This window comes from Chelonoidis abingdonii, chromosome 10 (genome assembly GCF_003597395.2).
Source record: "Chelonoidis abingdonii isolate Lonesome George chromosome 10, CheloAbing_2.0, whole genome shotgun sequence".
Classification (NCBI taxonomy): Eukaryota; Metazoa; Chordata; order Testudines; family Testudinidae; genus Chelonoidis; species Chelonoidis abingdonii.
Genome location: NC_133778.1, coordinates 20,139,068 through 20,152,224, shown reverse-complemented (window position 1 = coordinate 20,152,224; position 13,157 = coordinate 20,139,068). Strand labels below are relative to the sequence as shown.

At 44.2% G+C, this 13,157-nt stretch overlaps 1 protein-coding gene across 1 annotated transcript in view; it reads left to right on the top strand.

Moving 5' to 3' along the window:
* Positions 1 to 13,157, top strand: part of KIAA2012 (KIAA2012 ortholog) — a 103,244-nt gene that overhangs the window by 73,271 nt on the left and 16,816 nt on the right. Inside the window, exons 17-19 of the mRNA XM_032799440.2 lie at positions 9,131 to 9,224; positions 11,736 to 11,910; positions 12,932 to 13,070. Of these exons, the coding sequence (XP_032655331.1) occupies positions 9,131 to 9,224; positions 11,736 to 11,910; positions 12,932 to 13,070 (408 nt within the window). The remainder of the gene's footprint in view (positions 1 to 9,130; positions 9,225 to 11,735; positions 11,911 to 12,931; positions 13,071 to 13,157) is intronic.

Here is a 13,157-nt window from a genome sequence, read left to right as displayed (position 1 = left end):
GACTTAAGCGCTGGCCTAGACAGCACTATGCCAGCGGGAGAAGCTCTTGCGGAGGTGGAGCTATTAAGCCAATGGAGAGCTCTCTCTCATCGGCTTCGAGTGTCTTCATCAGAAGTGGTATCTCGCAAGGCTGGGAGGCAGGGTTTACATGTTGCCATCTAGCAGCTCTTGAACATCCCTGCTGGTTGATGGAGGCTGGAGTGACCAAGCCCTGAGACACTTTCCATCTCCAGAAGGCAGCCAGCAGCACAGCTTGCTCTTTTCTTTACACAGTTTGGAGGAGGAAGGAACAGCAAGCCTTCCATCAGCCATGAGAATGACTATTGCCACTGCAGTTTCTGCAGCCGGTCTGAACTGGCCCTGCCAACTGGTTCAATAAACATTAGGAAATGTTCTGTCCTGACCCTGATTAAGTTGTTACGGCTATGTGGCAGGGCCCCAGCTTTTAAACAGTCCCTTGGAGGAACTGCTTCGATGTGGCAGTCCCCCAAGGGGTCTCACTCTTCCTTAAGAGTCGGCCATGCAGCCTCAGTCCCTCCAAGACTGAGACTCCAGGCCCTAGCACTCTTGCTTCACACCATGAGCTCTGTCCAATGGGTCCAACGGAGATACACACCTGATCCAAGACGCTCTTCCACTGACATAGCTTCCGCCTCTTGTAGAGGTGGAGTAATTATGCCAACAGGAGAACTCTCTGCCATCAGCATAGAGCATCTTCACCAGACCTGCTGTGGCTGCGCCGATGTAGTGCTTCCAGTGCAGACTAGCCGTTAGGTTAACGGAGAGAAATAAAGGTGAAGACATAGTCCAGTCTGGCCAAGCGAACTCTCCCCCCCTGCCAAGCTGCCAATGAATCCACTTTTGGCCATCTCCTGTTGTCTCTTTTTCAGTCCAAGGTGAGAGCTGCTGAGTCCCTCCAAAGGCCAACTCTTATCCCAGTATCTTGACACTTCCTCTTCCACTGCCTTGCTGCAGAGGCATACTGAGCTCCCACGCTCCCTCTGCTGGAGTTTCCCATTGTTAGGTGTTCATTGTTCAGTCCTTAGAGTTCCCATTCTCTTTTCTGGACCCTCCATTGATATGGTCAATTTCAGCCAGGCCTTTAATAACCTGACCCATTCATTCACCCCAGGCAGTTACGGCACAATGCCTCATAACTCTTGCTCTGCCCCAAGAGTGGATTTAACCCTTTTTCACCCTCTGGCTGGCAATGCAGAGTACAGAGGGAAACTGAGGCATGCACTGGCATCATAAAAATCTTACAGAAAATTCCCACTTCATCACAGACAGCTTTATATCGCCATTTCATCCAACACAGAGGGTGCTTCAAGGGTCCGTGTCTGGTAGAGATCAGGTCTGGCATGGGGACAAGTTTGTGAAAGCTCAGTCTAGATAAGAATGAGGTGATGATGGTTGGCTGGAGAAAGCAATTGGAGAATGTGGCAAACGTTATATGGGCAAATCTGACTAGAGCTGTGCTTCTACTAGTTGTCCAAGTTCACTATGGGGGGTGGTTAGGTTGCCAGCTGCTTTTAGATGAGCATATAGCAGAAGTGAACTGAAATCTGGAAAATTCCTTCCTCATCACCCTTTCAGTGTCTCCCAGTCATGAAAACCGAGGAACCATCAGGCACCATTATTTTTCTCTGGAACAAATCCAGGATTGTAGTATGGAACCTGTCACTAGGCACAGAGTAGAGGCATTACAGATATGCCCTGCTGGGAGGCACTTATGACTTGTCATTCGTTCACAGTTCATCAGTGGGAAGTGTGGCAAGGAACTCTGGGCCTGATTTTTCACTGACCACCAGCTTGTGGAGCCTTTTAATCATGTGCAAAGGGAATGTAAAGAGCTATGCTTCTGATGTGGGAGTGCTTTACACACACTTGGCACAGGTTTCAATGACTACACCAGCCGGTGGAAACTCAGGGCAGGGAGAAAAAGATATCAGGGGCTTAGCAGGTTAATGATAATCGGGCAGAAGATTAATAACTTGAATCAGTGTCATTCACTTAAAAGTCCCAGATGGCTCTGCCTAGGTTACAAGGGAGTGAGAGGCCACAAAGAGCAGGCCGACAAATACAAAGGCCAGCCACAATCAGGATGCAGAGTGCAAGGATGGCATTAGACTGGCGTCACTGGTGACTGTAGCCTCCCGAAAAGTGGTAGGATGTAACCAAAGCCATGACCCTATTTCTCCTCTGCATTGTCAAGCAGAGCCAAGCTGGTACAGGGGACAGCACTAAAGGTATGTCTACACTGCAATTAAACACCTGTGGCTAGCCCGGGTCAGCTGACTCAGGCTCGCTGGGCTTAGACTGTGGGGTTGTAAAATTGCTGTGTAGATGTTCAGGCTTGAGCCTGAGCTCTGAGACTCCACAAGGGTCTCAAATGTCTACACAGTAATTTTTAGCCCTGCAGCCTCGTTCTGCAAGCCTGACTCAGATGACCCAGGCCAGTCACAACCATGCTGGGGGTCTTTTATTCCAGTGTAGACATATCTATAGCGCCACTGTAACACTTCAGTAGAGCACCTGCTTTCCCTGAGCTGTTGGAGAAATTTTGACAGTCAGACAAATTTCTTCCAGTGACCTGCATTGTGGTATGATTCTTTCTCAGCCCCTATAATGGGGCTAATAGCTAAAACCATGAGCTGGCCTCAAATAACTTAAGTCAAATTTTCATACCTGAAAGCCTCAAATTGGCTCAAATCTATATTTAGGCACAGAAGCATCCTGCTTTTCAAAGGTGCTCAGCAGCTGCAGCTCCCATTGACTGTGGCCACCCGTGTTGGAAAGTTACAGGACATAATCTCGTATTTAGTATGTCACATTGCAAGCAAAGACATTGGGAAGCTCCATTCACTGTTCCATTCCTTCAGGCCCTAAGCCAGAAAAGGCTAGGAGTGCTATAAAAGGTAGCGAATTCAGCACCTGGAGGGAACGGATGCTTGATGCGTTACTTTATAGCAATTCCTCCAACCTACTAGTATCTTGTGTGTGTCCTGCCCAGTCCTTCAAAGCCAGAAAGATAGTGACTGCAATATAGGATCTGAAGTCTGAGTGAAATAAAGCAGAGGGAAATTGAGGAGATCCTTAGGACTCCATCACGGATCAGGAATACTCTTGGGGGAAAAGTGAACAGGTTTAGGAGGAGGAAAAGTGAATTTACATTGATCTTCTTTCCTGTATTTTACAGATCCAGGACTTCCATACATATATCAGACCATAACCACTACAACTGAGTAATCTCACTTCTCTCCTGCTGTCTATAACATTAAAGAAAATAGGGCAGTGCATAAGCAGGGGAGTTGAATTCTCTTATCTGTGATTCTCCAGCATTTGTTAGCTAAACCTCTTAACTCCCCCAGCTATCCATTACTCACACCAGGGAAGTTCTTAAAGCACACCTTTTCACACAGCATGGAGTTTTATCTCTTAGTTGATTTCTCCTTCTGAACTCCACACACATGGAATTTCTTGTTAGTAAGCCCATAACGGCTATACAATCCCACTTCTGAAGACTCCCTCTAGAGCTGTATCCAAAGAACTCATTTTTTAAGGTTAGTTTCTTTTCTCTTCCAGACAACAAGCCATCAAAAATCCCTAGATCTTTCACTGCCTAGTGGTGCTTCCTGCAGCGCGGATGCAAAGACAAGAAGCTGAATTTGCTGGAGGTTTTAAATCTAAAATCAATATGATCATACAGGAGGGTCTAAGTGAAATCATTTTCAAAGGCCACTGAGAGGGGAGGGAAAGAGGGGAGATGATGTGTCTCTCTCTCAGGTCTAAGGTACTGTAGTATGTCTCAAGTTTCCTGTGATTAAATTAAGCTGTGTCACTGTTTTTTTTCTCCCTCCAAATATCCTTATATTTTTGCCTGGTCCATTGTGACCCATTGTCTTACCTTGGGGGAAGTTCCCTTCATAATACCATTGGTGCTGGTCCACCATGGTTAGCAACAGCAAAAGCACTGGCGTAGACTGGCTGTCAAGTTTTTACCAGAATGTTCCAAGCCACTGGTTCTCAGGGAGCCACAAGCACATTTTAGGGGGTCCGCCAAGGACTGGGCTTCAGCCTGGGGTGGCAGGGCTAGAGCTCAGTCTTCACCCCAGGCGGTAGGGTGGGGGAAGGGAGCGTCACCTTCACCCTCTGACTTACCTCAGTTGGCTACGCAGCCTTTCTGCGTTCAGGGCGGGGGGGGGGGGGGGGAACCAAAAATGGTAGCATCACTGCAGAAGAGAGATTTCTCCATCATTAGAAGGGGTTGCCTCACAGCCATTGACTCCATGAGCAGGCAGCCACTAGCCCTGGAGACACACCACTGCTCTGCTCTGCTACAACAGCATTTCATGGAGCAGGACCAAATGGAAGGTAGAAATCTAGGGGTCACATGAACCTGTTTGTGCCCCTCACATGGGTCACCTCTAGTTGGGAGTCCACAAGTTTGTCTATTTTACTTCAGGGGTCTCTGAGTAAAAAGAAGTTGAACCACTGCTTTAAGCAGGGCTAGATGACCAAGTATTAAGGATGCTGGTCTCCTCTCTGCACTAGCGCTCTTGCTGTTACTGTCACTGAATTGCAATGGTGGGAGACTTTCCCAAAAAGGTTCAGTGTAGACCAGGGGTAGGCAACCTATGGCATGCGTGCCGAAGGCAGCACACAAGCTGATTTTCAGTGGCACTCACACTGCCTGGGTCCTGGCCACCGGTCCAGGGAGCTCTGCATTTTAATTTATTTTTAAATGAAGCTTCTTAAACATTTAAAAAATGTTATTTACTTTACATATAACAATAGTTTAGTTATATATTATAGACATAGAAATAGACCTTATAAAAACGTTAAAATGTATTACTGGCATGCGAAACCTTAAATTAGGTGAATAAATGAAGACTTGGCACACGACTTCTGAAAGGCTGCCGACCCCTGGTGTAGAAACTACTATAGTGTACTCCCCACTACCCTTTATATAGTCTTAGCATTGCAAGCACCCCCGGCACTCCTCAAGTGCCAGGATTGCCCCACAGTGCTGCGTGTGATCTGCACACCACACATGTGCAGCGGGGAGTGATGTGTCCAGATCAGGCAGTACAGGCCCAGTGGTGGAAGCTGCCAAGACAACATTATGAGCAAGGTTAGCTTGGGAAGTTTAAGGCCAGCTGGCATTCTCATCAGTTACAAGTTAATTAGCTTCCAGTTTTAAATAAAGTTATCACAGGCCTTTTAAAAAATTGTGTCGTTTGGTAAGGGAGAGAAACAGAACGGGCAAAGCGGGGAGAAGCAGCAGCTAAAGCAAGAGCCGTGTAGCACTCTAGTGCTTAGAGCAGGGGAGTGGAGTATCAGGACTTCTTGGTTTTGTTCATGTGGCTCTGTAACTAACTTGCGATAATTTATATTAAATCACTTAACTTCTCTGTGTCTCAAACTATCAAATGGGGATGCCTGCCTACTGCACAGAGGTGATGTGAGAATTTCTTCATGTTTGTAAAGCGTTCTGAGATCCTCTGAAGGATGGTCTTATAGAAATGCAAAGTATTGGACATTACTGAGAGATTCGGTCTTTTTACTGTTCTGGGACTTCTGTTTTTTTTCCCCAAAATTGTGAGAGAAGTGCTCTGGAAGAGTTAGTGCCAATAGACATGTGACATCCCTCCCTTCTGAGCTCCCTCCACCCCTTAAGTCAAGTGATTCAGGCTTTCCTGCTACTCCCAGATGCCTCGCTTGCATATTCTAAAATCAGCACTTAGTTATTATTTGATAATAGGGTGACCAGACAGCAAATGTGAAAAATCATGATGGGGGTGGGGGGGTAATAGGAGCCTATATAAGAAAAAGACCCCAAAAATCAGGATTGTCCCTATAAAATTGGGACATCTGGTCACCCTGTTTGATAAGCAGGGCAGTGTTTGGCAGGGTGGATTTCTCTCACTCTTTACCTGGATTTTTTGTTTGAAGTTTTGATAGTGAAAGATGTGACTGTTGTTGGTAAAGGTGTGCTTTTCATGCTGGCATCACGTCTCCTCAGGGCTTCCCTAGGTTCTGCTGGGTATTACACAAGTATCACATAGAGATGGGCTGCTATGCGGCTCACTCCTCACCTGTGACTAAGGGCATGTCTAAGCAGCAAAAGCCGTGCACAGGCTAGCCTACTTACATTAGCTTGAATCCAGCTAGCGCAGGTCACAATAGCAGTGTGCAGACAGCACAGCATGGGCTGGGTGAGCCAAGTATGTAGCCAGAGTCCATGCCAGCCTTGTATTACCCGCACTGTCTTCGCTGCTACTGTTACCTGTGCTATCTCGATTCAAGCCAGCTTGGGTAGCCTCGCCTATGCAGTTTTTGCTGTGTAGACCTACATCAGCCAACATGAGGGAGCTGTGCAGGTGTTGCCTTTCCTTACAGGCAGAAAGACAATGGGAGTTTACCTCTCTAAGGCAGAAAACAAGCTGTGTGACATGGATATGATGAAATCTTAACCTGTGCAAATCTTATTTGGTTTCACATTTCATCACCAAGCTAACTGAAAGGTTAGCTAAGGTGAGAGAGAACTGGCCCCGTTGATGGTTTTGTATCAGAGTCATGTGCAGGGCCAGGTTAATCTTTTGTGGGCCTGGCACCAAACATATTTGTGGGGCCCCATGGAGGCAATGGAGCATGACATGGGGAAGTCAGTCTCCAGAGTGAGGGGCCAGCCAGGGGCAGTGGGGCATGGCATGGCAGGGGCAGCCCAGTGCAAGGGCACTATCTACAAACAGGCAGTTGCTAGATACACGGTGGCTGCCCGGCCCTGTGCTACCAGCATACCCCTTCTCATCGGAGGCGGGCCCATGCCACATCACACAGCCCCACCCGCCAACACCCCATAGGCGCTGACTCCGTGAGTGCTAAAAATAGTGTGTGCTGAGCACCCACCATCAGCCCCCGCCATTCAGCTCCTCCCACTCCCATGCAAGTTTCTGTGACACAAACTCCATTCTTTCTGTCACTCCTGTAAATTATACTTGGAGTGTAAACTGATCATAAGACTCGCGTAAGTGCCCAAGCATAACTTGCTCCCATTTGGCATTTAGTGGGTTGGGTGTGCAAAATGAGTGCAGCTTACATGCTGAAACAGTTGAAGAGGGAGGAGTAACAGGAAGGTATAAATTAAACCAGGCCAGATTTTCTACTGTAGTTTAGACTCAACTGCACTATCCCCAACACTCCTCGGGATATAGTGAGCTTGGCATGAGTGTGTTAAGTTCAGTGGGCACTGCACCTATTGACACCAAGGCTGAATTTGCTTCCCACAGATTCTGATGCAAGTTACATAAGTCACACTCTTACTAAATGTCAGATTGATAAACAGAACAGGAGTACTTGTCGCACCTTAGAGATTAACAAATTTATTTGAGCATAAGCTTTCATGAGCTACAGCTCACTTCATTGGATGCATAGAATGGAACATACAGTAAGAAGATACTTATACATACAGAGAACATGAGAAGGTGGAAGTACCCATACCAACTGTAAGAGGCTTTTGCTGCTACAGACTAACACAGCTGCTACTCTGAAGATTGATAAAAGTTTAAGCAACTTAGCCATTTACAACCCTTTTATACCCAAATATATCATTTATGACATGTGAGATTGGCCCACTGGACTATTTTGAGACTGGTTGTTTACTGTCCACCCTCCCAGAAGCTGCCTATTTATGTAAAAAAATGTTAGTTAAAAGGTCACATGTTGCAAAAACAAGTGCAGAAAAGCAAAGGCACAGAGCTACAGAAACCATACCTGCTTTCTTGGCTCTTCATGTGACTTTGTCCAGGCATTTCCGTACAAAGTAACAGGGAAGGTCCTTCCATAAAAGAATTTATATAATTTAAAAACAAGTGAGTTTTTGCAATAAAAACAGCCTCTTGGAATGGTATAAGTCACTGAAAGCAGTCAACACTGTCTGACTTTTTATGCATGCTTGGAACAAGGGCTCTCTCTACTGGTGCCTTAACATCCTGTATCACAGGCCAACTCTACAGAGAAAAGTAGTGGTCTGATATGACAGATTATTCCTTTAAGAGTAAATCTTACACCCGCCTCTGCAGATTCAGAGCCCCCCTGCAGTGAATGCTTCCCAACACTATCCTGTTGATGGGCATCAACCCTGAAGTGGAGGGCCTACTTCAAGGCACAAAGGTTACTTTAATCTCTATGTCCCATTCAGTCCTTGGGCTTTCTGCTGAGATACCATCAAACCCGCCAAAAGAAGTGGTAGTTTTTGGCAGCAGCAGCAGATCTTAGTGCTGTGAAGTCCCTTCATGTTTATTTTTGATAAACATTCTGGATTTCGTTAGAACTGGTCTCAGAATTCAGAATGTGGATCCAGTGCTTCGGGTTCACCCTGTTAGAGAGCAACAAGGGTCCCCTGCAAAATTCATATATCTATTTTTGAAAACAATACCCACCTCAAAGACTGGGGCTGATCCCAGATTACTGGCCTCTAGATTTTGAAATTCTAAACAGTTTCATGAAAATGTTTAATAAAATCTAGATATGAGTCTGATCCAAAACCCTCATTTCCAAACCGCCTCCACCAACACGAACACCCCCACCCTCAACTTTTGGGGAATTCAAAATTTTGATTCTGGCCAAGAAAACCCTCAGCTCCAAATCAAAGTCAGTGGAGTTACTTTCGGAGCTATACTGCTGTCTGTGAACGAGAGCAGAATGTAACCCTCACTTTCTAATTAAATGGAATGCATAATTTACACAATAATGGTTTTCATCTGAACTACGTTCTTGGCTTGTTTCTAGAATGGACAGAGAATAACATCTGAGAAAACAAGCCACAAGCTTGAATGAAATGGGACCTTAGCCTCCAAACCTGAGTTCTGTTCAAGCTCTATTCTAAATCTAGATTCCAAGACATTTAAGTGGGTTCTAAATCTGGCAAAAATTATTTCTCCCAAAAACAAGATGTGGACACTTGTCCACAGGGAATGGCCACACGCCACCAATGCTGCTCACTTTAAACTATGTTAAGCCTGGCTTTAAAACAAAAGCACAGATACAGGCATAGCAATGATACTGAGTAGTTTCACCAGTTATAACTCTGACTCAGAAAAGAAGAATAATGTTTTTACTTTTACAGATCCAGGTAAGCAAATGGATGGAGCACCTGGATCCTATAGTATTTCACACCTGGGATCCTACAGAGGCCATACAGAGAGCCCTACTGAAGAAATGTGAGTAGTAGGTGCTTTTTTCTTTTAATTAAAAAAGTTTCCTTTTTTGCATCCTACCTTGGTTTTCAATTTCAAAAGAAACGCAGGAAGCTGAAATTGATCTGGAGCCAGGGGCTTTGAATCTTGGTTGAATTACTTTCTAGTGAGCACTGAAACATCAGAGTAGGATTTCTCTCTCATTGCGACTTGAGAAGCATATTAGGTACTGAGAACTACATTCCAAAAGGACAGAGGGCACCCACACTCTCTTGTTATACAAAGTCAGAAATATAGTTCTCCTCGGATGAGGGGATATGACTGTAGAAGGAACTATGGGGACAGATCTTGCATCATGCTCCAGAGTCTAATCATCTCGATGCAAGACCCTCCTATAACTAGGGTTGGGAGAAGAGGAGGAGACTCTGTGAAGTCTGCTGAGGATCTCCCTGTGAAGATCTTATTTAACTCAGCAGCGCTTGGATGGTACAGTCTTGGGAAACCCAAGACAGCCACGTAGTAGTGTTTAGGCACTTTGGTATCAAAGTGATAGGAGATTTGGAAATACTTCAGATGGAATCACCTGTCTCTCCTACTTATCTTACCCCTTGCCCCTGTAACACATCTGTAAAACTAATAAACATCCAAGGTTACATCACAGTGGTGCAAACTCCCTTACTTTCATGAATTTAAAATAAATGCCCCTCCCTCCCACACACACAGTGCTAGAGCTTTAAATCAAGCACTGTGTGTGTCCCAGAAAGCAAGGAGCAAACTGATCTGTTGATAATGAGCACACTTTGGAAAAATGCCTTTGAGGCACTCTAACACTCTTAAGCGGCACAGTCAGAGAATAACAGATCTTTCTGGACAAAAATATTGTTTCCTACTGTAAATTAAATTACAGGCAGGAAAATGGACTACTGTAGCCTCCTCTTCCTCTCTGGTCTCTGCACCTCTCATCTTTCCTCTCTCCAGACCAGTCACTTTTGCCAGAGGCAATCAATTAACTTGAGTTAAAACAGAATCATAGACGCTTGTCTAGACAAACCCCAAAGTAAGGAGCAAAACAAACAGTGGTGGATTATGCAGAAAATCCATTACTGAAAACTAACTAAGAGGTCTGGATAACACTGAGCTAAATTCTTCAGTATGTTCTGTCCACTTTGCACTGCTCCAGTGATGAAAAGCAGCTAGTGACACGCAGCACTCAGCCATTTAAGCCAAATCTGTGGTTGCTTTGCATCAGTGAAGTGGTGCAAAGCACCTGGAACCTACTAGAGAATCTGCTCCAAAAGGAAAAGGTAAAGATAAGATCTTAGACTAACAGAGGTATGGAGAAGTCACAGTGTCTAGTTGGGTATCAGAGGGGTAGCTGTGTTAGTCTGGATCTGTAAAAGCAGCAAAGAGTCCTGTGGCACCTTATAGACTAACAGACGTATTGGAGCATGAGCTTTCGTGGGTAAATACCCACTTCGTCGGATGCATGTAGTGGAAATTTCAAGGGGCAGGTCTAGTTGAAGGAACAGACCTCAATGAAATTGCATTGGGTGTACATCGGGGCAGAATTTGCTCTTATCAATAATTTTTTTTCCTGTGAGTACTATACTTTATCATCAGATAAGTCACAGCCCCTCACTTTTATTAAACTGATTTGTTACATGGAAGTTCCAGCTTGAGCTAGAACTGCTACACCCCCTGCTAGGAATTACTATTATTTATTTCTTTGAGTATGATGTGGTATTATGTCCCTTAGCTCTGGTATTGCTTTGACTGCTAGAAGAGCAGCAACTTGCATTATATGAACGTGTTTAATTTAGAGCATGGATTGAGATCACGCCTTTTGGATTCTGTTCCCAGCTCTGATACTGACTCACTGTGAGTCTTTCAGCAAAAATTCTTACTCTGTCTCAGTTTATTATAAATAGTTATTTTATTAATTTGTATACAGCATTACCTACGTGCATGGCAGATAGATGCATTGAATACAACAAGGTTTCATACTCAAAAATATGTACAATACCTGCTTATGAGAGATGGTGTGAGATTACGTCACCTGAGCGCTGAGCACTTGTAGTTCCCATTAACTTCAGTGGAAGCTGTGGGTACTCAGCACTTCTAAGAGCCAGGACATTGAATTTTGTAACATTTTTTAGATTTTAAGATGACAAGTGTTACAGGAATGAAAAGTATTTTAATATATATGATTTTGTTATTAAATGGCCAAGGCACCCATCAATCAGTCTTTGGATCTTTTTTTACAGCACAAGAAAGAATGTTACTTCCTTTCCTCAGTAATGAGGAGACAAGAGACCTCCAAGCAGAAAAAGCAGCTACCTGCTGGGGGCATTACAATTACATAAGTTGTTCACTGTATGATACTGACAGATTACTCCAAAAGGTTTCAGGACTTGCAAGGGAAAAAAAGAAAACACATCAGCTTTCCCTACTCCTTCATAAGGAGAGATTCTCTCTGGAGCTCTAAGACTTCACCAAAATCTTTGTCTAGTTATTTGTATTGCTTTAATTTTAAAGGAGTCAAGACTCTGAATCTGGTAACTATCTCCTGGGACCTTCCAGTCACAGGCCGATGCTACAAGAGAATGTTGGAGTAGCCATGAGTCATTCTGAAAAGCAGCATGTGACAGAGGGAGAAAAGACCACCCTGCCAAAGGAGCTCTGCAAGCAAACTACTGCCAGCGTCAATGCTGTAAGTATCACAGGACACATCTCCAGTAGCAAAATACCTATTGTGTCCTCCTCTTGGAAGGGGTTTGAGAAGAGAGTTAACATTATTCATACTGCTTATTTACATTAGAAGGAAACGGACACTGAATTCATCACTTACTGCCTACCTCAGACACAGAACACAGTGCAATAAAGAAGTAGCCTGTGGTTCATGTTACCAAGTCAGACTCAGTTCTATAGCAAAAAGATAGAATTAGGAAAGCACAGAATAAGTCTAGTGCTACCAAAGACCAAATAAATGCTGTCCAGGACTGACACCAAGTGGGCAGGATAGACTGGTACTCCACCACTCTTCCCCAAGGTGCACTGCCTCTTTGGGGCCAACAGCCCTGGTGGACACACTAGCAACAGAGAAGAGAAGAGGAATGCTATGAACCAATGTTTCCAAGGACAATCCTGTCCTTTCTTGCAGTCTGTTTTTGGTCCAGAAACCTGTGAATTGATTCAGGGTGAGGTGGAGCAGTGGGAACAGAGGGAATGGAATGATGGATGGTACATTATAAGTAATTGTGGGCTCAGTGACTGACCTATTAAGCATAAAGCTGACCTCCGCTTTGACCCCTGAGAAATAAACATAAGCTTTTCTTGTAGCCCAGGTACAAAACCCCTTATAGAGGAAAGCTATTTCCCTCTATATGCCAGAAAGTCACTTGTTAGTGGTCCTGAGAATATAGGTAATTCCAAAGTGCCAAGACAATTTCTAGACTGATTCCTAAGTGTGATTTTCAGAAGTTGTACCATAGGAAAGCCTTTAATGTGGGATGCTCTGAAAACAATATATGTTATTGCTGCAGGTGTGGTGAAGTTCCATTATGCCTATGAAAAAAAGATTCTCTTCTTTATCATTTCATTCTGAACAGTGTTTGAGGCTGGGCTGCTTCGTACAAAAAAACCAAACAAACATATATTCTTGTTTTTAAGTAAAAAAAAAATATAAAACTTATCAGTAAGTTTCAGATAAACACTATTACTATCAATTCTAGTTCCAGGACACAGAAGTTGCAGAGAACAAAACCATGAGAAGGCAGAGAAATGAATTGACCAAGATGGACCCCATATCCAAAGCACAGAAAAAAAGCAGTAACAAAGACAAACGACAAAGCAGAGAAGAATTTGTTGTAGGTAAGAACACACAAGAAAAGAAAGTTTCAGCTCCAGTATCTTTAAAAAAAAAAAAAAAAAAAAAAAAATCACACACACAGACAAATC